The sequence below is a fragment of the Heteronotia binoei genome, chromosome 7, assembly GCF_032191835.1.
Source record: "Heteronotia binoei isolate CCM8104 ecotype False Entrance Well chromosome 7, APGP_CSIRO_Hbin_v1, whole genome shotgun sequence".
NCBI lineage: Eukaryota > Metazoa > Chordata > Lepidosauria > Squamata > Gekkonidae > Heteronotia > Heteronotia binoei.
The window spans coordinates 117987294-118015206 of record NC_083229.1 but is presented as its reverse complement, the minus strand read 5'-3'; the positions used below and the strand labels follow the sequence as shown (position 1 = coordinate 118015206).

General features: G+C 45.5%; 1 protein-coding gene across 1 annotated transcript in view; it reads right to left on the bottom strand.

Annotated features, from left to right (window-relative positions):
* Positions 1-27913, bottom strand: part of VPS4B (vacuolar protein sorting 4 homolog B) — a 47800-nt gene that overhangs the window by 3635 nt on the left and 16252 nt on the right. Inside the window, exons 5-10 of the mRNA XM_060244275.1 lie at positions 26121-26240; positions 19651-19807; positions 15685-15833; positions 15406-15487; positions 13296-13515; positions 4500-4637 (exon numbers count right to left, since the gene is read on the bottom strand). Coding sequence (XP_060100258.1) covers positions 4500-4637; positions 13296-13515; positions 15406-15487; positions 15685-15833; positions 19651-19807; positions 26121-26240 — 866 coding nt within the window. The remainder of the gene's footprint in view (positions 1-4499; positions 4638-13295; positions 13516-15405; positions 15488-15684; positions 15834-19650; positions 19808-26120; positions 26241-27913) is intronic.

Below are 27913 nucleotides of genomic sequence, written 5' to 3'. Positions count from 1 at the left end.
GGATAACCTCTCGCATGAAAGTGACTAGCTAATTTATTACTGTCTTGCATACAGTCAGTATGCCACGACTGCCCCCACGACAGGCTGACTCCTCAGTACTCAAGCAAACTCTTGTCACTGCACAGCAGCAAATCAGTCTTGTCTGGATTGAGCTTCAGTTTATCCATCTATCCCAGGGGTCCTCAAACTTTTTAAATAGGGGGCCAGTTCACTGTCCCTCAGACTGTTGGAGGGCCGGACTGCCGTTACTGTACAAGGCCGCGGGCTGTCAGTTCTCCGTCTTCTGCATCTCTCTCCCTTCCCCACACCACACACCCTGGCCTGGGAACTCACCTCACTTCGGTATCACCTCACACTCTGTCTCCGCCGCCTCAGCCCAGTGCCGGAAGTGTGCGTTGCTAACGCGAGTTTAGGTCGAACGTCACTTCCGGTCTGATTTTGCCATAACCCGGCGGGCCGCATAAACGTCCTCAGCAGGCCGCATCTGGCCCGCGGGCCGTAGGTTGAGGACCCCTGATCTAGCCCATTCAGTTTACCTTCATCCCACTACCACTTTCAAGCATCAACTCAGGACTTCCACAGGTGATCCCTCTCCCACCCCCTTGCTGTTAAAGAGAACAGCTGGGCGGGATCTGTATATTGGTGGCCCTGCACTCCAAATCCCTTGGTGATCAGCGGTTTTGTGTAGATGTCAAATGGCATGGGGGACAAAAGGGAACTATATGGGATCTTATAGCAAGAGCACCACTGTAGAGAGATTTGAATGGGTGGCCTCCTGGATCCAGCTTCTCAACCTCTACATTAACTCCATTTGGCAGAATCTCTCTCGACACCTATCATTATGCATTTGCATGTAACAAACAAACACAAGCCTTTATTGGCATATATCAGATTATGACTAGGGCAAAAAAGAGATACAGAAACAACAAAATAAACCAGTCATATACAGCTACACGCAAGACAATCGATCATTGATTACCGCATTCAAGAATACAGCAACCTTTTCAGTTATTTCAGATGACATATCATTCAGAAGGTGGCAAACCTTTGCAGCATCTGAGCAACTTGTCATATTGAGCAGAACTGGGTCTAGAAACCTAAGGCGTATAGTATCATTTTGGGAGCAGTAAAAAAGAATATGGGACACGCATTTGCATATATGCATTACACTATATGCGTTCGCCTATTCACAGTTTAGCAGCCCCGTGGTGCAGAGTGGTAAAGCTGCAGTACTGCAGTCCGAGCTCTCTGCTCATGACCTGAGTTTGATCCCGGCAGAAGCTGCGTTTTTAGGTAGCTGGTTCAAAGTTGACTCAGCCTTCAATCCTTCCGAGGCTGGTCAAATGAGTACCCAGCTTGCTGGGGCGGGGGTAGGGGGGGGGAAGAAGCGTAGATGACTGAGGAAGGTAATGGCAAACCACCCCATAACAAAAATCTGCTGTGAAAATGTCATGATGCGACGTCATCCCAGAGTCGGAAATGACTGGTGCTTGCACAGACTACCTTTACCTTTTTTTATTCGCAGTTTGCTATTGCTAGGAAACATTTATTAACAGCGAAGGCAGGTTAATGATTTTTAATTCCCAGGTGATTTACAGTCTGCACCATCAGGGGCCAAAAAAAGCAAAAATAAACTTATATATGTTTGGCTTGCATTAAGTACCCAAAACACATGGCTTTCTAAACCATAAAAGGGATTTCTTTTCTAGTTACAAAAGCTGTATTCAAACCATGTCATTTTTTTAAAAAGCCATTGGTTTCAATACTCATTCCTTAGATTTATTATGACTCAGTTAAGTATAGAACCAGGCAGAATCGTAAGACGGCTTCTTTGCAAATTCATGTGCAAAACCCACATCTACCATGTGCTTTCCCATTCAGCAGGATGAGCATGAAGGTTTAGGAAACTGAGTGGGAGTACGAGCCTGCAACTGGTTGCAAGATGCTTGCTGACCTGAATTATATAAGCGGTGAAACTATTTAACCTCCGCAGAAGTAATCCTGACCAGTGGAGCAAGAATCAAGGGCAATTTTAAAAATTCCTAGGCCCCATCACTATCACTAATCCATTTGGTTTCTATGGCGTTATCTTGAGAGCTCAAAACACCTTCGCTATTTACAAGTTGTCTGGAGCCTCTGTTGTGTGCAGAAGTCTGAAAATTCAGGAGGTCACCTTCAAGACCTGCCAAGCAGGAAAATGGGTGGACAGAAACTCAAACTGCAGCAGTGCCGGGATATGTCCAAGGACTCCACTACCGTTGTCACTCAGCAGCTGAGGCAGCGGCCATGTTTTCAAGGCCTGGTTCGTATGAAAACTGGGTGGGATTTGATTTAAAAGCACTAGAGGAAGACTTGATTTAATCATGGGTTTCTAAGTACAAATGTCCTCTTGTTGGCATCTATAACTGTAATAGCACGCCAATTTGCAAAGGGACAATGGGGTTGAGATCCGGTATTTAGCTCTCACCGGTATATATATATCATTTATTTAAAACCATATATGCTGCTAAGGGGCGTGGAGACACAAATCCAGTCTGAGAAGTGCAAAACTAAGCATCTCTGAGGTCTCGTCTAGACCAAGCACAGCGTCCCCGTGGGAAACCTAAATATAACCTATAAAGAAGCTTCTGGAAAGCCCATAAGATTGGGGTTCTTGAATGCCTAGAACTCATTTGCAAAGTTTTCCTTCAAAATGCATTCAGAATATTTAGATTATTATGATGGATGAGTTCGGGTTTTTTTTTGGCACAATAATGCATGTGTTCAGCAAGTGTTTTTTGTGGGGTAAAGTCTTTTACTCAGCTCTTATACTCAGTATTGAGTGAAGAATGGAACACAGTTTGGTGTAGTGGCTAAGTGTGTGGACTCTTATCTGGGAGAACCAGGTTCGATTCCCCACTCTTCCTCCACTTGCATCTGCTGGAATGGCCTTGGGTCAGCCATAGCTCTCGCAGGAGTTGTCCTTGAAAGGGCAGCTGCTGGGAGAGCCCTCTCCAGCCCCACCCACCTCACAGGGTGTCTGTTGTGGGGGAGGAAGGTAAAGGAGATTGTGAGCAGCTCTGAGTCTCTGATTCAGAGAGAAGGGGGGGTATAAATCTGCAGTCATCTTCTTCTTCTAATGTATTTGAAAGGTAGCGGGGTGATAACTCTTTCCTTTCACCACCATCGTTCTGAAGAATAACCAAATCCTAATCAGTTGCTCCTTTAATGAGCAGTATTATGTGTTGGCACAACTGCCAGCAGGTTTCACTCGACTTCTTTAGGTGTGCTGGTGTGGCAAAGCTTGAGCTCTTTTTCCTTGCAAGAACATACACTGACGAGCCTGCATAAATGCTTCTACTGACTTATCGATCTGCCAATAATAAATTCGCCATGGGGCAGCTTGAGCAACAGATCTGGAGATATTTACAGGCAAGGAACTCTTCCTTAACCGTGGCAAGCGGAAGCGAGGTTAACAACCAAAGGCCCGTCAGATAAATCATTTGACCAGGGGTCCCCAACTACCAGGCCATGGACTGGTACCAGTCCGTGGCCTGCTAGCAACCGGGCCGCAGAGTGAGGCAGGGCAGCCCTGGATTAAAGAGGCAGCACGGCCTCACTCCAAGGCTGCTTCCCCTTGCAGGGTCCCGGACCAGAAGAAGGGGCAGCACTGCTGTGACCTTAGCCTACCCCTCATTTATAGACTCTTTAATTGGGTCTTTAAATGGGAGGGGGAGGCAGAAACAGCCCCAGTCTCCCCCCCCATTAAAAAAACCCCATGGGGGGCAGGGATGTGGCATGGGCAGGGGGGAACCTGGGGTGGCAAAACCCCGAGTGCTGGCCCCCCGCCCCGGTCCGTGGAAACTGTCTTCCACAAAGCCGGTCCCTGGTGCCAAAAAGGTTGGGGGCCGCTGCATTAGGCCACCGTCACCTGCATTTGTTTCAACTCGTATTAGCGGTTTTTAAATTAATTTTTGAAGTAAACAAGTAAATATCAATATTAATGTGTGTATACAATTAATCTTATCAAAAGCAAGAGATAACCTAGCACAAATACTTAAATACATATAATAAATATCGAGGAAGGATATTGAGTTACATAAATGTAACTAGACAGGCTAACCGTTCTCTACTCAAGAGGAGAGGTCAAGATGAGTATCAAGATACAATCAATCAAAGAAATACTTGGGATTGTATTATAAGTCATATATATTAATTCCTAACTGCCTAAATATATTCTATACGTACTATGCACGTTATTAAAAAAAAAATCACTATTCGGTAATTGTTTCAACTCATGGATCCTATTACGAAGCACAGAATTCTGCTGCGTGTTTCATCAGCAAGTGAGAAGGAGATTTCTGTGCTCCAACCCCCTCCCCCCGGAACGTATCCAGATGTCTTGAGTAACCTGGTAAGGAGCACGTGATCCAGCCAGATTTACTGCGTGGTTAATATGGAAATTGAGGCACCTTTTAATTAGCAACTTAAAAGACAGACAAAGCAAAACAAAGACTGACCATAGAAACAATAGGCTCCATGAGTTTATCCCCGGGTACATCCATCCATGTCATCTCAATGGCACCGGGATCTCCTGGAGAACACGGCGTGAGCAGATCTACTAACACGTTTGGATCAGACAATGATGGGCCTTTCACCTGCGAAAAAGAATACGACCTCAGTCACAGGGCTGAAAATATTTAGACGTTCAGAGAAGCAGGAAGTTTTATTTATCTCAGCATCGGAGAGGAAACAAATAAGCCAGCGTTGTGTAAACTGGGCTGGATGCAGATTGCTATGCACCATTAAAGGTGAAGCCTTCTTTTTTTCTAATTTAAATGTTATTAATCTTTACAAAACTACATAAACAAATGCATAATGTCAAAACAATTACCAAAAAAATGCTGTTTCACAAGAGGATATTTACGAGTTATTTATACTTTTTTAGCCGTAACACCGTTATTTAAAAATAAATCAGCTTACGATATGGGGAAAGGAAAGGTCCCCTGTGCAACCACCAGTCGTTTCCGACTCTGGGGTGACATCGCTTTTATGTTTTTACGGCAGACTTTTACGGGGCGGTTTGCTATTGCCTTCCCCAGTCATCTACGCTTTCCCCATATCATTTGACTGACCTCGGAAGGGTGGAAGGCTGAGTCAACCTCGAGCCGGCTACCTGAAAACCCAGCTTCCACCGGGGATCTTGATATAGAGGATCGCTTGGTAAAAGCGTAATCTGCAATAAATAACTAATAACCAGCTACCATGATCTTACTACTTTTTTATCATATTGCATAGGAGAATTATTTGATAAAGAAGAGGCTAATTTACTTAAAGTAGTCCCAAATTTTGCTTAACCGGAGATAAATGGTTGGTACTTCGTTATCTTTCCATTTCAGTGCGATTAACGATTGTAAGAAGGCGATGCCTTCTGTTGACGGAAGACGGTTCTGTTGGACAGAGGACTACTTTCACGCGGCCTCTTTCCAGAACACAGGAAACCCAATGGGGCTACAGGCAGCACACGGTACAGTTGAAAGCCAGCACGGTACAGTGGACGGAGTGTTGAACTAGCATCTCGGGAGACTCGGGTCTGATTCTCTCTCGACCAGGGAAGCGTCCTGGGTGCCCCCGGGCCAGGCACACACTCTCAGCCTGACCTGTCACTCTGGGCTGATAAGCTGGAGAAGAGGCGAATGTTGAAAGACGCTTTTCATCTCCGCTGGGGAGAAAAGCAGAGCACAAATGGTGCCGTGTGGTGAAACAGATGCCAAGACAGCCCATGGACCTTCCTTTATGCCACAGTCAAAACTTGCACTCCTGCCTGGTCCACAGCTCAGCAGACTACAGGCAAAGCCACTAGATTAAAAAAAACCCCATAAATGAAGAGGAAGACTGCAGATTTATACCCTGCCCTTCTCTCTGAATCAGAGTCTCAGAGCGGCTCACAATCTCCTTTATCTTCTTCCCCCACAACAGACACCCTGCGAGGTAGGTGGGCTTGAGAGAGCTCTCACAGCAGCTGCCCTTTCAAGGACAACCTCTGCCAGAGCTATGGCTGACCCAAGGCCATTCCAGCAGGTGCAAGTGGAGGAGTGGGGAATCAAACCTGGTTCTCCCAGATAAGAGTCTGCACACTTCACTACACCAAGTTGGCTCTCACACCAAACTGGCTCTGATGGTAAACAGGACTAGGCAGCATAGCATTTAAACTGCTCCACAAAAAACCCACCAAACTGGGTCTCTGTTGCAGCTTGTTGTTATTTTATTTGCTTCATTTATACCCCACCTTTCTCCACCATGGGGGCCCAAGACAGCTTACATCCTTCTCCTACCCTCCAGCTGACCTTCACAACAATCCTGTGAGGAGGTGCGTATGACTGGCTCAAGCTCACTTGGCAGTGCAGGGATCTGAACCCGGGTCTTCCGGTTCATATACCTACAGGTGAGAACTAAGATTCATTCTGCACCTGGAATTACATGATAGATTCAGGTGGGCAGCCGTGTTGGTCTGAAGCAGCAGAACAAAGTTTTGAGTCCAGAGGCACCTTTTAGGGGAGGGACGGTGGTAGAGAATCTGCTTGGTAAGCAGAAGGTCCCAGACCGAGGGTCTGATTCAGTATAAGGCAGCTTCATATGTTCATAGATTCAGGTGGTTAACTGTTTTATTTATTTGGGAGGGACTGTGGCTCAGTGGTAGAGCATCTGCTTGGCAAGCAGAAGGTCCCAGGTTCAATCCCCGGCATCTCCAACTAAAAAGGGTCCAGGCCAATAGGCGTGAAAAACCTCAGCTTGAGACCCTGAAGAACCGTTGCCAGTCTGAGTAGACAATACTGACTTTGATGGACCGAGGGTCTGATTCAGTAGAAGGCAGCTTCATATGTTCATAGATTCAGCTGATTAGATTCAGGTGGTCCCAAGTTCAATCCCCGGCATCTCCAAAAAAGGGTCCAGGTCAATAGGTGTGAAAAACCTCAGCTTGAGACCCTGGAGAGCTGCTGCCAGTCTGAGTAGACAAAACTGACTCTGATGGACCGAGGGTCTGATTCAGTATAAGGCAGTTTCATATATTCATATGTAAGGCCAACAACATTTTATTCTGAGTATCTAAGCTTTTCCGCAGGCGCACGCTCAGCCTTTTGTTCTGGAGCCAGGTGAGAGTCAGTGCATCTCACTCCACCTAAACTGTCCCGCGAGGGTGGTGAAACCCATTCTTTGGTGTTGTTGATGGTGTTGTTACGATGTGAAACCCAGCTTAACTTGTGGTTAAAAGTGATCCCCAAGTATTTAAAATTTTTTGTTTGCTCGATTGTTGAACACCATCAACTTGGCTAAGTGTTCAGCTGCTCAAATTAAACAGTTTTTCTTTGCAAGGGGCAACCAATTAGTTCCAGCAGCTATTAAAGTATTCAAAGCCAAAACGCTTGCCCAAATCCTCTATGGTATCCCTATATGGATCTCAGCTTTTACCAGGAAAGTGGAGGGCATTCAAGCCTCATTCTTTAGACAAATTCTTGGTTTGCCAAAATGTGTGTCCTACTTTGCTCTCTGCTCTGAAGTGGGTCAGTCTTTGGTGGAGACAAAAGCCTGGATTGCAGTGTTTAAATTCTGGCTCAAAATTCATTTTAGAACAGATCCCAACAGCCTTCTTGATTGTATGAAAAGAGACCCATATATTTCGTCCTGGACAGCAGTGCTTCTGTCTAAACTCAATCAATTGGGGTTAGAGGTAGATGATTTTTCTACCTCTGAAGAGTCATATATCTTCAGATGTATTAAACTGAGACTGTGGGAATTGGAGGAAACGAAATTACGGCCAACTCTCCCTTATACTTGCTCTCCAGCTTCCTTAGGTCTTTATGCTTTTTGTGGCAAAATGCCCAATTATCTATCAGACCTAACCACTCCAAGTCATCGCAGGGCATTTATGTTGGCCAGACTAAACGCGTTTCCCTCCAAAGTTTTACAAGGGAGATATCAGCGAGTCCCTTTAGCCGACAGACTTTGCTCCTGTGGAGCGAATACCCCTGACTCAATCCAGCATATATTGCTTGATTGTTCTTTTTACCATAACCTCCGTAAAGATTTATTTGGCAAGCTTTCTTTTTCTCCAGATTTGTCTATTCTGCCACCCTGTTATTATTTATTGAGTGATACTGAGGGGGTGGTTAGTGAGGCTGTGGCAAAATTTCTGGCTGACATCCTTAAATTTAATTCTGAGCATGTTTGAATGTATCTGTAAGCTCGGTTTTATTTTGATTTTATCTCCAATGTTTAAATTTTTATATTCTGTGTATTTTTATCTGAATCTATTATGCCATTAAAGGTTTGGTATGGTATGGTTTCTGTTTGCTTGGGGATGACGACGCAGGGAGCAGGACAAGCAGGGCTGCAGCCTCAGCGGCCTGTGCGGCAAAAAACACCCCCCCCCCCCAGCCAAATCACCAACTTGGCAGTTTTGAAACAGAAATCTCTATGCTCACTTTTGCACTGCCACCCCAACATCATCGTAGAGCTCTGATATTATGTGATCACCATCAGAAAAGAAGAACTCGCTTATATTGAAATGGTACAACTCTGCATAATGGTAACTGTACTTTATTGGTTTTTAAATTGTAAATGTAAACGTTGTTCACCGCCCCGGGTCCGCTCGCGGAGAGGGCGGGATAGAAATTTAAGGTAAGTAAAGAAATAAAAATAAATAAATTTTGTGGCAGAAGCGGAAGAGAAACGTGCACACGGAGCCAGTTAACCCCTTTATGACCACATTCAATTACATTCGGTCTGTCCCATAATCTCCCCCCCCCCCCCCGGGGAACTTTTGTTTCTTCTTGTTTTCTCCTCTAACCACAGTGTTAAAGGAGAATACTGGACAGAAAACTGGCATGAAATGATTATTCACTAATAATAACTTATTTATTTGTCTATTTAGTAGGCTTATATTCCGCCTTTTCCCATAAATGGGCTCAGGGCGGATCGCAACACACAACAACAACAACGAAAGCCTACAGATCAGAGTTAAAACGCTACATTAAAATCAAACAAGTCAAACAACAAAACAGTAGCTAAAGTGCACCAGCAGCAGGAAGGGCACATCATACAAGGTAAACAGTTATAGCCCATATTAAATGACGGCAGTAGTGGTGAAAAAGCACTGCCGTGGGGCACAATGTCACTATACTCTTTAGGACAGGGGTGTCGAACTCATTTGTTATGAAGGCTGGATCTGACATAAGTGAGACCCGGTCGGGCCGGGCCAAGTCGGGCCAGGGCATGTGTGTACCTTTTTAAGAATAGGTAGCAGAGATATAAACTTTATAAAGGACACAGACAAACACAATTAAAATGTGCTTAAAAGGTTAGCACTTGTTGGCCTTAAAAGTGTTCTTTGTATTTCTCCCATGGGATCCAGGGAACTGGGCAAAGGAAGCTCTGGCTCTTCCCCCCCCCCCCCAGGGACTGGGGGTGGGGGGAAGCCTCAATCAATAGAAGGAAGAGAGGTTTGGCTCAGTAGCTCTGCTGTGCGACTGAGAGAGCCTGGAAAACAAGCTCTGCCTCCCCCACCCTTCCATCTCAAGGGAGGAGCCTCAGCCAATGGAGAAAATAGAGGTTTTGCTCTGTAGCTCCTATTGAGCAAGCCTTGCAAAGCAAACTGTTACGCAGAAGGAAGCAAGATATAGGGAGGAAGAAGCAGATGACAGCCAGTTGCTCGGGGGCCTGACAGAAGCCCACCGGGGGCCTAATTCGGCCCCTGGACCACATGCTTGACACCCCTGGTTTAGGACAAAGTTTGAGTCTAGAGGCACCTTTAAGACCAAACAAGTTTAATTCTCAGTATAAGCTTTTGTGCGCTCCTGCCACTCCCCAAATGTGGGATTAGGTCTAAAGCACTGAAGAGGCGTAATGCCCAGGGTAATCCACAACAAGGACTTCTTTACTGCACAGGTCTAAAGGGCTGAAGGAGTGTAACGTTCAGTCTTATGCACCCCTCCCCCCATGCAGAAATACAAAGGTTCAAGGAGGATCTAAATCAGAATTCTGGGAGTCACCTATGGCTCTTCTGAGCTCTGTTTTCCCAATGTGGCACCCATCCCATATTTAGGGGTTGCCAAGAGGCCCTAAAAAAAAAGTCACCTTCTCCCTTTGATAGCAGAGCCAGTTTGGGGTAGTGGCTAAGTGTGCGGACTCTTCTCTGGGAGAACCGGGTTTGATTCCCCACTCCTCCACTTGCAGCTGCTGGAATGGCCTTGAGTCAGCCATAACTCTTGTGGAGTTGTCCTTGAAAGGGCAGCTGCTGTGAGAGCCCTCTCAGCCCCACCCACCTCCCAGGGTGTCTGTTGTGGGGGGAGAAGGCATAGGAGATTGTAAGCTGCTCTGAGCCTCTGATTCAGGGAGAAGGGTGGGGTATAAATCTGCAGTCTTCTTCTTCTTCATAGAGGCTTAATATGAGGAAATGGGCAGCCGATGCTTGTTGTGGCATGGAATGCCACCTTGAAAATAACACCCATTAAGCCTCTATTAAAAGGAAATTTGAAAATAACACCCATTAAGCCTCTATTAAAAGGACAGGGCATTTTTCTCCAGGTCGAACTGGCAATCCTCCTGGTGTTTTACAAAAACAGGCGAGGCCACTGCTCAGTGGACTAGCAGTTCACACCTTGAAACGGCCACCGTCAGAGGTGCTGGAGGATGCCTTCCTCAAGCGGTGGGCTTCGTGCTGGAGATGGAAGTAGAGCTACTGTGCCTCATGCTGAGCAGAGAGCAAGAAGGCCGAGAAGGAAGCCCATCCCAGCCCTCCAGGCAACACAGGGTCTGGCAAAAATGCAACGAGTCATAAAAACAATGGTAAATGTAGTCCCTTGTGAAAGCACCAGTCGTTTCCGACTCTGGGGTGACGTTGCTTTCACAACGTTTTCACGGCAGACTTTTTACCGTTTGCCATCGCCTTCCCTGGTCATCTACACTTTCCCCCCAGCAAGCTGGGTACTCATTTTGCCAACCTCAGAAGGATGGAAGGCTGAGTCAACCTCGAGCCAGCTACCGGAAACCCAGCTTCTGCTGGGATCGAACTCAGGTCATGAACAGAGAGTTTGAACTGCAGTACTGCAGCTTTACCACTCTGCGCTATGGGGTTCTTCTAACGAGTGGTAGGGAGAACCAACCCAACCTGCTCAGTAATCTGGCAATTTAAAAAGGTTATATGTTTAAATAGTAATAGTTATAGCTTCAGTTATTGCATGGGCGTGTTTGGTGGGGTGGTGCACGTGATGTACACAAGAGCCGCGTGGCTCTTTTTGGGTTACGGGAATGGCAAACGGGCCTCTCCAAAAGCTACAGAGTGAGTACCAATGGCCTACATAAATCTGAGCCATCCAGAATAAACTCTCCAGATATTGAGACTACTAACACTCTGCACGTGCTCCTTCATTACACAGTGACCACACCCTTACCTACCAACCTGGTAGGGGATAATTTCTAGGGTAGAAAAACAGTTTACTGGCAGCCGAGGAATCTTCCAATTCAGTTACCAAAGTGGTGATTAACTGCCACCGCCTCAATGCCCACTGTTCCCAACTGTTTTGAACCTTGCCTCTTCAGCCTAACAAATGTCATCTACTAAAAGGTTTTAATGTGGCACAAAACTGTAATATTGTTGCCAGTTTGGTGTAGTGGTTAAGTGTGTGGACTCTCATCTGGGAGAACCGGGTTTGATTCCCCACTCCTCCACTTGCAGCTGCTGGAATGGCCATGGGTCAGCCATAGTTCTGGCAGAGGTTGTCCTTGAAAGGGCAGCTGCTGTGAGAGCCCTCTCAGCCTCACCCACCTCACAAGGTGTCTGTTGTGGGGGAGGAAGGTAAAGGAGATTGTGGACGCTCTAAGACTCTTGAGATTCGGAGTGGAGGGCGGAATATAAATCCAATATCTTCTTCATCTTCTTCTATGCAACACGACGTCACCAGATTCCACTCGGTGACATTGCTGGATCCTCACCCATGACGTCACCAAGCTCCACGCAGCGATGGGAACCTGGCAGCCATACCTCTCCTTAGAGAGCACATGCCCCCAGACTGTAAGACTTCTGGTTATGGGCCTGTAATGAACGGGCTATATTCGGGCCCGTCGCAGTAGATACAGCTGAACTCCAGTTAGCATGAGACTGGTCCTTTATAATAAGTCTGAAGGCTTTTAATAAAACGGTTGCTGTCGTCAGTTATACCTCTGCTGTTAATCGTGTCATTTTTAATAGAAGGGGAGGTCATTTTGTAGAAAAAGAGGTGCCGGAGCTCATTAGCACAACTCATCTGCATATGCCACACCCCCTCCGGCATCACCAGAAGGTCGACTAAATTCTAACAGCTCAGCGTCTATCTTAAAATGCTTCTTGAATTATAACTGTCATAATAAAACCTTACTCCCCTCATACTTTTTAAATTACTTTCTACTGTGTGGCCAGAGTGGCATGATGAAGATTTCCGTCCGTCTGCTTTATATGTTTTGGGTATTTCCCCATTCTTTGTGGGGAAATATATTAGAAAGTCTGTCAAATTTTAAGAGTGCTGCAAAATTCTCACCAGGGATTTGAACAATGGAAACCAGAAGCAAGCATTTAGGGGGAGGGAAAAGAAAGAAAGAGCACAATAAAATTTAAATCAGGGGTGTCAAACTCATTTGTTATGAGGGCCGGATCAGACATAAATGAGACCTTGTGGGGCTGGACCATTTTGGGTTGGACCGAGCCATGTTGGGCCCGGCTGCGTGTGTACCTGTTTAAGATTAGGTAGCAGAGATATATATTTTATAAAGAACAGAAACACAAATATATATTTTTAAAAACTTTAAACATGCTTGAAAAGCTAACACTCATTGGTCTTAAAGATGCTTTCTTTGTATTTCTCCCATGGGATCCAGGGAACTGGGCAAAGGAAGCTGTGGCTCTTTCCTTCCTTCACCAGGGGATGGGGGGGGAGCCTCAGCCAATAGAAGGAAGAGAGGCTTGGCTCAGTAGCTCTGCTGGGCAACTGAGCAAGCCTTGCAAAGCAAGCTGCTATGTAGAAAGAAGCAGGAGAGAGGGAGAAAGAAGCAGATGACAGCCAGTTGCTTGGGGGCCTGATAGGAGCCCTCCAGGGGCCAAATTCAGCCCCAGAACTGCATGTTTGGCACCCCTGATTTAGAGGTTCCAGAGCTCTGCTCCTGTGAGCTCCTGCCCAGAATGAGGCCTGAATGGAAGGAATAGCTGATGTAACAGATTCCACAGAACAGCACAAAAATAATCAGGAGAATGTAGGGAAGAAAAAAAGAGAGGTTCATTTACTCACTTTTTTAAAGTGCGTGGCTGATTGAACTGTCCTAACAGGCTGCATCAGTGCGTCTCGTACGATTATGTTGATATCGGCACCCGAATAGCCATCCGTTCGTTTTCCAAGCTCTCGGTAATCTGATTCGCTCAAGCTGTTGGGCGTGGACCCCAGATGAAGCTTAAACATGGCCGCTCGGGCATGGTCCTCAGGCAAGGGGATGTAGATGCGTTTCTCAAACCTTATCGGGGAAGAGAGGCCAAAACATCAGACAACCGGCGACAGTGCTACGTCACCCATACAAACTCAGGTTTGCCTGCTGTCCAGCAGAATTAGAGAGAAAAAGGAAGCCTTCTGCAACTTAAATAAAAATATTTAAAAAGAAAAAAAAATCACAAAATGCTGACACTTCTAATTTAACAGACTGCATAGTCAAGCTTCGTAAGATTTTCATATTTCAAGCATAACGTTATTTTGGCTTGCTGAGAACGAGTATATTCTACACAACAACTAACATCTTAATTAACTGTCCTAATTGTTCCACCAATGAATGTAAAACATGCTATCAACATTGTCATGATCCTGGGTCTTGTGAGGCCTGTAGGCTCCAGAGAAGCCTGCCTAGGAGTTACAAAAGAGCCTACATTTCCCAGGATTCCTTCTGCCCCTCTGATTGGGTGGCAAGGTTTTGCAGGGAAACTGGTCCAGAGAGGGGTGGGTGGGGCCTGCGAGGAGAACATAAAAGGGCCAAGCTCAAGCAGGGGCTGTTCTTTTCCTGGAAGGCTGAGCTGGAGGCAGGCTGTAGCCTAGAGAGCTTGCAGCAGGGGAAAGATCCCTTACCCAAGAGGGTGAGTGTTGTTATTAGAGTAGGGACTGTATAGTTAAACGCGTCAGGGTTTCTTTGCACCAACTTTTACTGTTTTCATATTCACTTTAGCACTAAATCTTTATCACCCACATTATTTGAGCACTGTAAATAAACTGTTGTGATACTGCTTGGGTCCTCACGTCTCCTTGGTCACAATTAGGAGGTATTTATTAATGAGGACGACAAGGGTGGTTGAGTGCTCTGGGCCCTCCATACAGACCCTTACCAGAGTGGCGGCAGCTAGCAGAAGGCCCTGCTAGGCCCAGCTATGTGACAAACATGTAAATGGCAGGATACTGATAGGACGACAGCTTGTTCAATCAAGTAACATTCAATGTGCTTCTTACTAGTGTTCCCTTTCAGCTTGACTTTTCTCTCTTCTCTACTCTAAGGAGACTCAAAGCGGCTTAAAGTAATCTCTGTTTTTCTCTCCCCACAACAGTTGGCTAGTGAGGTAAGCGAGGCTGAGAGTTCTGAAAGAACTGTGAGTGGCCCGGGGTCACCCAGCAAGCTTCACGTGGAGGAATGCTGAATCATACCTAGCTCTCCAGGATTCAAATCCACCGCTCTTAATCACTATGCCAAACTGACTCCTGGTAAAAATTATGCAATACTCACATACCTTGCCATTATTTCTACCAGGGTAACACGTCATTTATAAAATACAGCTTTTCGCATTCCTATAGAGGCAGCAATGCAAGGAACTTGTCAAGAGCAGTATTTTATGCCTGCAAAGTTTAACAAAACGGTCCAAGTCCTAGTTATCTTTTGCTACCGATGCTCCTCTCCCGAAAGCTCTAAAAGCAAAGTGCCAATACGGGGAACTGAATTGAACTGAATTGTGTAAATGTTGACAAGGAAGCGATGCACATTTCAGACATTATAGAGTTAGCGGTTATTGTTTATCAGAAAAGACGGATACAATGTACTGTAGCTTAGATCCAATTAGGAACTCTCTTCTAAGCCAGGGAAAGATGTAACCACTGTATTGGTCAGTTGACACCTTGTGGGTGAGAAGCTTTGATGTTGTATGCAAGCTGAATTGCCTGTCTTCCTGTTCCAAATGCTCTCTGGGAACAAGAAGCCAGGAGACAAAGATGTAGCATGCAGAAAGCAATGTTTATTTCTTTTTGCTCCCAAGTATCTTTTCCTAATATTTTATGCCAGTAAACGTTATTTCTTTTGATAAGCAACGGTCTTTGACTCCTTTACACAAACTCCTCACCTCTCATTCAAACGGATATCCCAACAGTTATACATTACCTTCTTCTGATGGCAGAATCTAGAACCCAAGGTATATTTGTAGCTCCCAGAACTAAAATTCCATCATTTTCTACTCCGACTCCTAAATTGGAACGAGTAAATTTAAAATCAGTGTCCATGACTTTATGGCTTTTAAGTAAGGCACAGCATGGAACTCCATGCAAGATTATGGGTATTAAAATGATTTAAATCGGCAGGTAATACTGGGTTATCTGACATGCGCTGTTTCTTGCAGGCAAGCCTATTTTTTCACCCATGCCTGGAAAGCCATAGCCTTACCTTGCATCTGAACTAGAAACTCTGTTTTAATCCGCCTAGCAGCCTCACTTTCATTTTCACTTCGGGAACCACACAAAGAGTCAACTTCATCAATGAAGATAATGGAAGGCTTGTTTTCTCGGGCAAGTTGGAAGAGATTCTTCACTAACCTGTGAAAGAATTGCAGTTCTTACACGAGGAGAGAATTCACAGTAATACAGCACACACATTATGCCTTCCTCAATATCGGTCACCAGCTAGGAGTTTTTTGCTGGTGGTGGGGTAATCTCAGTTAAGAAGCGGTGGGAGAAAAAAAAAATGGCAGTGAAAGCCAGTTTCCCAACACACTGATATCACTTCCTGTGCAACCAGAAGCGACGGCGTGTCACCAGTGACCTTCCAACATTCAGGCAATGCTCTATGGTGAAATCATAGTTTGGCCAGATGCTACAGTTGTTGGTGAACTGCTGACATTTTCAACCACGCAGGAAGTTACATGGGTCAGTTGTTGGGGAGTTGTGCTCCCCCCAGTTGTAGCCTCATGATTTTTGCTTCATTCCACATAACAAATGCTCTTTGGCCAACCGTTTCATTTGTCAGAGCTTGTATAATGTAGTTCTTAGTCAAGCTTTTAGTTAAGAACATAACAGAAGCTATATTGGATCAGGCCAATGGCCCATCCAGTCCTACACGCTGTGTCACACAGTGGCCAAAAAACCCAAGTGCCATCAGGGGGTCCACCAGTGGGGCTAGAAGCCCTCCCACTGCACCCCCCAAGCACCAAGAATACAGAGCATCGCTGCCCCAGACAGAGAGTTCCAACAATACACTGTGGCTAACAGCCACTGATGGCCCTCTGCTCCATATCAATCCCCTCTTGAAGCGGTCTAGGTTTGTAGCTGCCGCCACCTCCTGTGGCAGTGAATCCCATGTGTTAATCACCCTTCAAGTTGCCAGTACTTGAAGAAGCACTTCCTTTTATCAGTTCTAACCTGACTGCTCAGCAATTTCATTGCTATTTCATTCATAGTTGATCACACGAATACAACTTGCTAACTAGAAATTCCAGGAAACTTTGCAATTCAAATATGTGGCTGAAGGGAAAAAAGGCTTGGTAGTTTCATTACAGAAGGATTTATATTCATGAGTGGCATTATTATAAAGCAGGTGGGGTACAGAACTCTCCACGTCCAGCTGCTGCTTGCTGCCATTTCTCTTAGCCCAGCCAACTCCTTTCAACTGTGCTCTTCCTTCTCCACCTTCCATTCCCACCATGGCCTTTGCTATTTCTGCTCTCCTGTCAAAATTCCACACACGGGGGCCACACCTGAACAGCAGTGCAATTTCTGAGCAGAGCTGGTCCAAAGAAACAATTGTGCCAACTAAAATCAGGTAATCATGAAAGATTACCAGCTCCCCATACGAGCCCCGAAGACTGCTGCGATCGGCCAACCAATATCTTCTGGCCATCCCCAGGGACGTCCAGCTTGCCTTGACCAGAGCCTGGGCTTTTTTGGCCCTGGCCCCGGCTTGGTGGAATCAGCTCCCTGTGGAGATCCGGGCCCTACAGGATTTACTTCTGTTTCGTAGGGCCTGCAAGACGGAGCTGTTTCGCCAGGCCTTCGGTTGAGGCAGGGGGACGTCCTTTCATTCTACTGCTTATACATCTATTGCCCTCCCCCACAATGGGCTATAAAACTACGAGCTAGAATATTTGTTTTATCTGAAATACGTGCCTGCCCGCCTGTGTATATTTTTGTAGCGTTGTTTATTGGTATTTTATTACGCCATTGTTGTATTTTAATTGTTTCATTACAAATGTGATCTGCCCTGAGCCCGTATGGGAAAGGGCGGAATGTAAACCAGCCAAATAAAATAAAATAAAGATAAATTCAGAGATGCATAATTTCATTTGATTGCAGAAAATCTGGTGGAACCAATTACCAGAAGACGTACGGCCTTGCGGAGCCTTAACCAGTTCCGCCGGGCCTGAAAGACCACCCTCTTTCTTGTTGGTTTTAAATTTGATAGTTTTAATTGATGGTTTTAATATAATAGTATATTTTAATTGAGAAATATAATTGTTACATAATTAGTGTATTTTATTATTGCACTATTGTAATGCCTGCATTTTATGCCAAGTAAGCCGCCCTGAGCCTGCTTCAGTGGGGAGGGCGAGATATAAAGTAAAAATTATTATTATTATTAAAATCTGTGCATTCAGCACCTGTTCAGTGAGCAGCCATATTAGTTTATTGTCAGGGTTCAAGCTAAGAGGCGTTTCCTGGGGCTTGAGGGTTGGCAATCAAGAGTCTGTTACTTCATCAGATACCAAAAGAACACCTTTTGACGGCCTCCAGACTACAGAAGCCTCACCTCTTTGCTCCAGATGCAACAGGGTTGCAGTTACCTGTAACTGTTGTTCATTGAAGCATCTGTTGTGGAGGCACAAACTGGGGGCTAGGAATCGCAGGCCAGCCAATCAGAATTTTCTTCTAGTTCTAGGATACTTAGAGGGGTGCCCCCTCCCCTTGGAGGGCAAGTGATTATTTTCCTGCCCAAACCATCACAGGTTCCAAGGGGGAGAGCATCCCCAGTCTCTCAGAGATTGAACCTGGGACCTTCTGCTTACCAAGCAGATGCTCACCACTGAGCCACCGTCCCTCCCTTTCTAATAAAAGTTGAAACCACAGAGAACTAGTATAGGTCTGAACCCTCTACTTTCTTTTTCCTCAAGGAAAAACCTGGAAAAAAAATCCAAAAGGGCAACTGGAGTTTCTAATTTGCTGGAATGCAACCTTGAGCATTAAGGAATGCAACTACTATAATTCAGACACAGTATTATCAACAACTGAAGTCGCCAACTGAGCGAGTGGAAGCTCATGAGACGTCAAGAAAATCCAGTAAAAGAGGAAACACTACGGTTCCAGGTGCATAAGAGTAGCCTGCTTAGAATTTTGTCTGTGCGCATCAGTTCAAAGGAAATCAGTCCTACATCCAAAGACCGGACCATGCAAAGCATTTGCTCTGAGAACCACCTCAACCACCCACCTCTGAGTATCACAGAGCTAGAAATATCTTCCATTGGCTGGCCTGCATAGTCCCCAGTGTGGGACTGCACAGAAGACTGAAGGTGCACAGCCTAGTGCTTTTTGTGTTGTGCCGATGTTGGCCATTACTCCCTTATGAACCACCCAACTTCCAAATGAACCACCCAACCTCTCTTCTCATCTTCAGAGGCCCTGTTTTGGGTGCCCCTGCCATGTGAGGCTAGAGAGGTGGCAATCCAAGAAATGGCCATCTCAGTTGTGGCACCAAAACATGGGAACTCCCTCCACAGGGAGATTTATCTGTCTCCCTCTACTGTTGTCTTCTGTCAGAGGGTGAAGACTTCTTTTGTTTCATTTCGCGCTTCCTCACTATTATTAGCCCTTCTCCTTGGTTGTGTGTTTACTTGTTGTAATTGTTTTAAACTCACACACACACTTCTAATGTGGCTTTTAGTGTTTAAAAGGTTCTAATGTTTTAATGTTCACTGCCTTAGAGAATGAGTCAGGTCAGAAAGCAACATAGAACTGCTTTAAACAAACAAGATAAATGAAGGTACAAATGTAGGCTCAGAGTCTAAAGCAGGGGGGTCGGATTCATTGTTATGAGGGCCGGATCTGACATAAATGAGACCTTGTCAGGCCAGGTCATAAAATGTAATGCCATGTAGTGGAAACATAAACTTTATAAAGGACACAGACAAACACAATTTTTTAAAAGCTTTAAATAAAACATGCTTAAAAGATTAGCACTCTTGCAATATTTTATTTAACAGTCTCTGATAACTGAAGGAAGCAAGAGAGAGGGAGAAAGAAGCAGACTTGCTCGTGGGCCTGATAGGAGCACTCAGGGGGCCTGATTTGGCCCTTGGGCTGCATGTTTGACACCCCTGTTCTAAAACCTCTGACATTTGAAAAATTAACAAAGTGAAATACTTACTTTTCACTCTCCCCCAACCATTTTGAGACAAGGTCGGAAGATTTCACGGAGAAAAAAGTAGAATTGTTAGCTTCTGTTGCAACAGCTTTTGCCAAGTATGACTTCCCTGTTCCCGGAGGTCCAAACAAAAGAATTCCCCTCCAAGGGGTTCTCTTCCCTGAAAGAGAAACACAAGAGAAAACAAATTGCTCACGAAATTGCCCTACTCAGTTTGGAACAGGACATGTTAACCAAAGTATGACCTGGAATCTTTTGACTGCCACAAAGATCATAGTTGCCAAAACCTGGTACTAAAATTTCCCTTGAGCCTATTTCTGAATGGAAAGCAGCTCAAATGGCTCAATTTACTAAATTTGTTCATCTGAAAAATGAGGCAGAATGCTTTAATCAAGGTTCATATATATTTGTTAATTTTAGGAATATGCATCGTAGCAAAAGTAAAAGATATGTGAACATATGAAGCTGCCTTATATTGAATCAGACCCTTAGTCCATCAAAGTCAGTACTGTCTATTCAGACTGGCAGAACTCCAGGGTCTCAAGCGGAGGTTTTTCACGTCTATTTGCCTGGACTCTTTTTAGTTGGAGATGTCGGGAATTGAACCTGGGACCTTCTGCTTACCAAGCAGATACTCTACCACTGAGCCACCGTCCCTCCCATGGAAAGTTACAGACATGTTCCATCAGTGTGATGGCAGTGGAAGACCGGTAACTGCATCACAGAGAAGCCCAGCAGCAAGAAAAATTTCAGCGTATCCCGGCTGAGTTGCCTGCTAAAACTGGTGGCTGCAAATCAGACGCTGGGACAAGCTGCAGTTACCTTGCACCAGCATTGCTCATGCAGCTTGAAGCGTTTGCCTTCCCTGCCTTGATCACAGAGCTTGATCTAGAACCCCCATTTTCATCAGATGGCTGCACTCAGGTGATGCAGCAGAGGGGACGCTGATCAAGCTACCAGCCTTAAAATCAAACCGCACAAGAACGGTGAGGAGGGAATGTGGAAACAATCTTGATTTTATACGCCAGCGCAATTTAACAGTGGCTTGTGGCAACAGCTAGAACTAGGTCATATCTGTGTCCCATTAGTGTATCATATGATCCAACTTATATACTCCCTTCAGATCTTCTCTCATCCTGTGATTGATATTAAGACTGCTTGTTGGCCATTGCTTATTTGAATAGAGGAAGAAGAATTGAAGATTTATACCCCGCCCTTCTCTATGAATGAGACTCAGCAGCTTACAATGCGTGGGCATTCGATGAAATTGCTGAGCAGACAGGTTAAAACGGATAAAAGGAAGTACTTCTTCACCCAAAGGGTGATTAACATGTGGAATTCACTGCCACAGGAGGTGGTGGCCACCTTCAAGAGGGGGTTAGATAAAAATATGGAGCAGAGGTCCATCAGTGGCTATTAGCCACAGTGTGTGTGTATATATAAAATTTTTTGCCACTGTGTGACACAGAGTGTTGGACTTGATGGGCCGTTGGCCTGATCCAACATGGCTTCTCTTATGTTCTTATGTACAATCTCCTGTCTCTTCTCCCCCCACAACAGACACCCTGTGAGGTGGGTGGAGCTGAGAGGGCTCCCCCAGCAGCTGCCCTTTCAAGGACAACCTCTGCCAGAGCTATGGCTGACCCAAGGCCATTCCAGCAGCTGCAAGTGGAGAAGTGGGGAATCAAACCGGGTTCTCCCAGATAAGAGTCCATGCACTTAACCACTACACCAAACTGGCTGGATCCAAACATCTTTTCCACTTAATCTCAACCAAGTTCCCTCCTTACTGCAGTCCCATCGCACATGACTTTGGGTCGTGCAGGCCCGCAATTCCAAACCAGAAACAACGCCGAGACTATGCGCTGCCGCTGAAAATAAATTATGTGGGCTGTCGCGTTATGTACACCATAAAACATCGATTTATTCCAAAGTAATGTTGTAAATCTTGTCTTTTTTTCAATATACAATGAAAGTTAATCACATATAGTTGTTATCTGTAAAACATTAGCCTGCGGCAATGGCTGGAACACCGATCGTGCTCATGGGCACTAGAAAGCAAGATACAAAGTCGAACTGATGGCACACAGGCACATAAATATACATAGCGTACTCCGTGCTCACGGGCACCTCTAACATAAATGTATTCCAGTCCAATCCACATTAATTCCTGAAGAATAACAAGAGCAATAATGAGTCATCATCAGCCTGAAGATGAAAGCTTTCTCCCATCCAGTAGCTCATGTCTTCTGGGACACACAAAATGTGTCAAGACGCGCACCCTAGGTATGAATCGCATTTTGAATCAGTGTACCTTCTTCACATCAAGTAAACCAGGGTTTTCCAAACTCCCCCCCCCCCCCGGTGGCCCAGATTTTCCCCCATGGTCCTGGTGAAGGACGCTCAGGGAGCGATACATAGACTGTGCGCTGGCCAGGAGTTTTCCCCGCCCTCTCTGATGTTTCCGAACATCAGAGCGGGATGCGGGTGGGCTTTGGCCAGTGTGCAGTCTCTGTAGCACTCTCTGAGCATCCCTCACCTGAAGGACGCTCAGAGTACTACAGTTGGCGGTGGCATGGGGGAAGGGGCTGAAGTGTGCTGCCGCATTGTTGCGCAGAAGATAAATAAAGAGGGAAGGGGGTGGGGGCAGTCAGGCCGCCCCTCGTGACCCGGCATTGAGGCTTGCGTGGCCCGGTACCAAATCGTGACCCTGCAAATGGGAAATGCTGACGTAAACAATTTGCATAGAACCAGACAAGACACAATTCGCAGATAGAACCCAGAATTTCAAATCAAATGAGAGAAATACTTATACATTTACCCCGGGGGGGGGGGGGGATTAATTTCTCATGTCTCACACAACAAGTCATGAATTTTAATCCTGGTTAAATTCTCACAATGATACCTTAACAACTGCAAATTAAAGGCTTCACCTCCAACTGAACTAAAGGTGGTAAAGAGAAGCCATTAAAGAGAGACACTCCAAATAATACAAAGACACTCCAAAACTCAAAAATAAACATAGGAATTACATGTAGAAATCTTATTAAATGTAGGAGGAGAAATCTAAACTTAGGCTTAATGCATGAGAGGGAAATGGTTTTAAATCATATATAAACCTTGTCTCTTTTTGCTATAAAATCCTGCATATCAGGGGTGGCCAACGGTAGCTCTCCAGAAGTTTTTTGCCTACAACTCCCAACAGCCCCAGCCATTGGCCATGTTGGCTGGGGCTGATGGGAGTTGTAGGCAAAAACATCTGGAGAGCTACCGTTGGCCACTCTTGCTGTATATAAAAGATTAGCATCCTGTGACTTATAAAGTGGAGGATTGTATTTGTGAATCACACAAAACCTGATATCTTCAGCTGTATGGCCATTTTGGATATAATGCCCAACCATGGGGGCCTCCCTGATTTGATTTCAAATTCTAGAATGGTGTTCAAGCCCCCATGTCATGATGGCTCTTTGTATTGGCTAGATGTGAAAACTGAAAGGCACATGCTATGTTCTTTCTTTCTTGTTTGTCCCAATATTTGAGTAAAGGTAAAGGTAGAGGTAGTCCCCTGTGCAAGCACCAGTCGTTTTCGACTCTGGGGTGACATTGCTTTCACAATGTTTTCACAGCAGACTTTTTTACGGGGTGGTTTGCCACTGCCTTCTCCAGTCATCTACACTTTGCCCCCAGCAAGCTGGGGACTCATTTGACCGACCTCGGAAGGATGGAAGGCTGAGTCAACCTCGAGCCGGCTACCTGAACCCAGCTTCCGCTGGGATCGAACTCAGGTCGTGAGCAGAGGGCTCCGGCTGCAGTACTGCAGCTTTACCACTCTGCGCCAAGGGGCACGCTGCATTGGACTCAAATAATAATAATAAATATATATATATATATATTTGAGTAGTTGTGTCCAATTCTGGCTGTCTGCCTTGCTCCCCAGCTCAGGGGTGTCAAAAACTCATTTGTTATGAGGGCTGCATCTGACATAAATGAGACCTTGTCGAGCCAGGCCACATTGGGCCGGGCTATATGTGTGCCTATTTAAGATTAGGTAGCAGAGATATAAACTTTATAAAGGACATAGACAAATACAATTAGATATATTTTTAAAAGACTTAAAATAAAGCATGCTTCAAACATGAGCACTTGATCTTAAAGGTGCTGTCTTTGTATTTTTCCCGTGGGATCCAGGGAACTTGGCAAAGAAAGTTGTGGCACTTTCCCTCCCCAGGGGAATGGGAGGGAGGGAGCCTCAGCCAATAGAAGGAAGAGAGATTTGGCTCCGTAGCTCTGCTGTGCAATTGAGAGAGTCTGGCAAAGTACGCTCTGCCTTCCCCCCTTCCTCCCCAAGAGAGGAGCCTCAGCCAATGGAGAACATAGAGGTTTTGCTCTGTAGCTCCTGTGAAACAGTGCAAGCCTGGGAAAGCAAGCTGTAATGCAGAAGGAAACAAGAGAGAGGGAGAAGGAAGCAGATGACAGCCAGCTGCTTGGGAACGAGATAGGAGCCCTCCGGGGGGGCCTGATTTGGCTCCTGGGCCACATGTTTGACAACCCTACCTCAGATGATATGCAGAGAACAGCCTCTATCCAGAAACTGCCTCTCTAACAATCTGGTTTCCTTAAAGTAATCAGCAGTCGAAGAGGAACTGCTTTTGGCCAGCAGGAACTACCCATAAGGAAAATTTATTCTTAAACGATAAGGGTGCTTGGAAGAAATGGCCGTACGGAGAACCTCTAAGTGGGGAATTAATTGCCTAGGTACCTGTCTAGAGCCCAGAGTGCTGAATTCCCTCTTTATGGAAACACAAGTATGCAGACAGGTAATTCAGAAAGTAGCGGTAACAGGTTGGATCCAAACCAGCCTTTCTGCTGGCAAGAAAGGGAGGACTCCCCAAAAAGACTTTATCAGAGCCAGTGTATACAAAAGCCATATGGAATCAGGGCTGTAGGAAAGAGGTGATGCAGATGAGATGGAGTGAAAGAGCTGGCTGGATCCAACCCAAATCTTCTGTCAACCACATTCAGAGGTGACTGTGAAGATGGCAACTTTCCTATGACATGCACCTTAAGTCCCTAAAGTACATTTAGGAGTCTGCTCAGGTAATATATAAAAATTACATAAGAACATAAGAGAAGCCATGTTGGATCAGGCCAATAGCCCATCCAGTCCAACATTCTGTGTCACACAGTGGCCAAAAAAACCAAGCGTCATCAGGAGGTCCACCAGTGGGGCCAGGACACTAGAAGCCCTCACACTGTTGTCCCTCCCAAGCACCAAGAATACAGAGCATCACTCTGCTCCATATGCTTATCCAATCTCCTCTTGAAGCTGTCTATGCTTGTAGCCACCGCCACCTCCTGTGGCAGTGAATTCCACGTGTTAATCACCCTTTGGGTGAAGAAGTACTTCCTTTTATCCGTTCTAACCTGACTGCAGTTGCACAAAACAACAAACTCACGAATAAAATGAGCAAATACTCTTTGAGGGGTTAAAATTAGGAATGGGCACGAACCAAAATATGAACTGCAGTTCGTCACAAACCGGGAGCTGCCCCCAGCAGAAAGGAGGGAAGAGCCATTAATCTGAACCAGGGGAGGTCGGTCCCTGTTTGTGTGATCTCACAAAATGGGATGAACCTCCATTTTTCCCAGTTTGTGCCTGCCCCTTGGTACTTCTGAAGCATCATGTGTGAACCTCCCATACTGATCAAGACACACAGCTCAAGCGCTAAAGAGAGCACCTTTCCCAATAGTTCCAATTCAGCCTACCTGTAGCAACTTTCAGTGTTCCCTACTTTCTCAGCCAGACGTTTCACCGTCTTCTATGTGGTTTACAAGAACAGCTATATAATCATTTCTCTTAGCCCCTTGATACAATTGCCAGCTTATGATAAGTTTAATTGCAACAGCATCTTTGGCAGAAAGCTTTCACCACCTCATATGCCCATCGCAAGAAAGATCAGAACATTCACAACATGGTCCTTCAGTACCAATATCATGACTACGCAGCAGAAGTGCTACAGAGCCAGACTGATACGCCTACACACTGCAGCAGGAACGAATCCAAAAGCACTCCTACACAGGTGCGTTTGAATATTGAACGAAGCCAAGAGTGAGGCAATATCTGCTGTAACCACAACCGTTGTGTTTACATTTAATTACAGTAATTCTGCATAATTACCCTTTTTTTGTGAAAACAAAACAGGCACATGTCGGGAAGCTAGCCATGTCCGCAACCGAATTACCACTCATTAGCTTTATTTTCGCCAGCCTCCCACTCAACTCGTTTTACGACTTTTGTCCCACATTCTGCGTTAACAGCAGCTCCGAGACAGCCTAATACAGATTCCCTCCAAGATAGCTGAGGGATAACTCAGACACCCTCAAAGCCGGACACTTGAGGATCGTACTCCAAAGGCAACGCACGAAAATAAGCCCATAAACAAACAAGCTAAATATACCTTAACTGGTTTTACCTGTGAAAAGGTGTGGAAATTTAATAGGCAATATGACTGCCTCTTTAAGCGCTTCCTTTGCTCCCTCTAAGCCGGCAACGTCACCCCAATTGACATTCGGCCGCTCCATGATGATGGCACCTGAGAAACAAGACGTTAAAGCTGAGAAAAACCCATTCCTCCTGAGAGGTTAAAATGAGAGAATGTCTGGGGGGAATAGGCTGCGCATTTCCAAGGCTCCTAGTGCTGTCCAGGGTCCATATCTGCTTACTGCCATTATAAACATTGGCTCTCTAAGAGAAAGCTTTCTAGCTGTGATTGGAAGGTCAAGGTAAAAGGTAAAGGTAGTCCCCTGTGCAAGCACCGAGTCATTACTGACCCATGGGGCGACGTCACATCATTACGCTTTCTTGGCAGACTTTTTACGGGGTGGTTTGCCATTGCCTTCCCCAGTCATCTACATTTTCCCCCCAGCAAGCTGGGGACTCCTTTTATCGACCTCAGAAGGATGGAAAGCTGAGTCAACCTGGAGCCGGCTACCTGAACCCTATAGAATACTAAATGGAAAAAGCCTCACCAGTTGAATTAACTCTCTCTCACAATAATGTGCGTAAATAAACTTTTAGTGCAAAATCGTATGAAAAGTGAATCCGTGCAGCAACCAAATAGAAAGAACGCACACTCTCTTCCAACACCCCCCCCCCCAAAAAAAACCCAGTCCTTTCAAAGTCCCAAGTTTTTGAGGCACCGAAACTTGGGACATTGAAAGAACTGTTCGGGGGGGGGGGGGTTGAAAGAGAGTGTGCGTTCTATCTATTTGGTTGCTGCACGGATTCACTTTTCATATGATTCTGCACTAAAAGTTTATTTACACACGCTATTGTGTGAGAGAGTTAATTCAACCGGTGAGGCTTTTTCCGTTTAGTATTCTACAGAATACACCGGGACCTGTGTACTGTTAAGAGGCTACCTGAGCCCAGCTTCCAGTGGGATGGGACTCAGTTCGCGAGCACAGCTTGGACTGCAGTACTGCAACTTTACCACTCTGCGCCTTGGGGCTCCTGTGACTGGAAGAGTACCACTCAAAATGCACCTAGGTGAACTAGCCTTGGTCCTATGTGGTATGAACGTGACATTCTGCTTGATTAGCACGATAATTAAGAGATTGATTCTATAATGAGCTTTCAGTCCAAAAACTGTTTCTTATATTTTCATACTGTGGCTGAGAAGAGCCCCGTGGCGCAGAGTGGTAAGGCTGCAGTATTGCAGTCCAAACTCTCTGCTAATGACCTGAGTTCGATCCCGGCAGAAGCTGGGTTCAGGCAGCCGGCTCAAGGCTGACTCAGCCTTCCATCCTTCTGAGGTCGGTCAAATGAGTCCCCAGCTTGCTGGGGGGGAAGTGTAGATGAGCGGGGAAGGCAATGGCAAAGCACCCTGTAAAAAAAGTCTGCCGTGAAAACGTTGTGATGCGACATCACCCCAGAGTCGGAAACGACTGATGCTAGCACAGGGGACTACCTTTACTATACTATGGCTAGGTTTTTCATCCAGGGTTTTAATGCTTTATGTGCGGGTTTTTTTTTTAACTGCCTCATGAAGAGTCCATGAAGAGACATAAAAATTCTCAAAAGAACAAGTAAGGAACAAACGAGAAAAGAGATCTCTACTGATTTCTAATTTAGTTCCAACTCACATAAGCCCTACAGTCTGGACAGTTGACCGTTCCTGTTTGCCAAGTAAAGGCCTCTACAAGCACTTGAATTTTGCAAAATGCAGGTTTCCACCTACAGTGATGAAATTACACAGCACTGCTA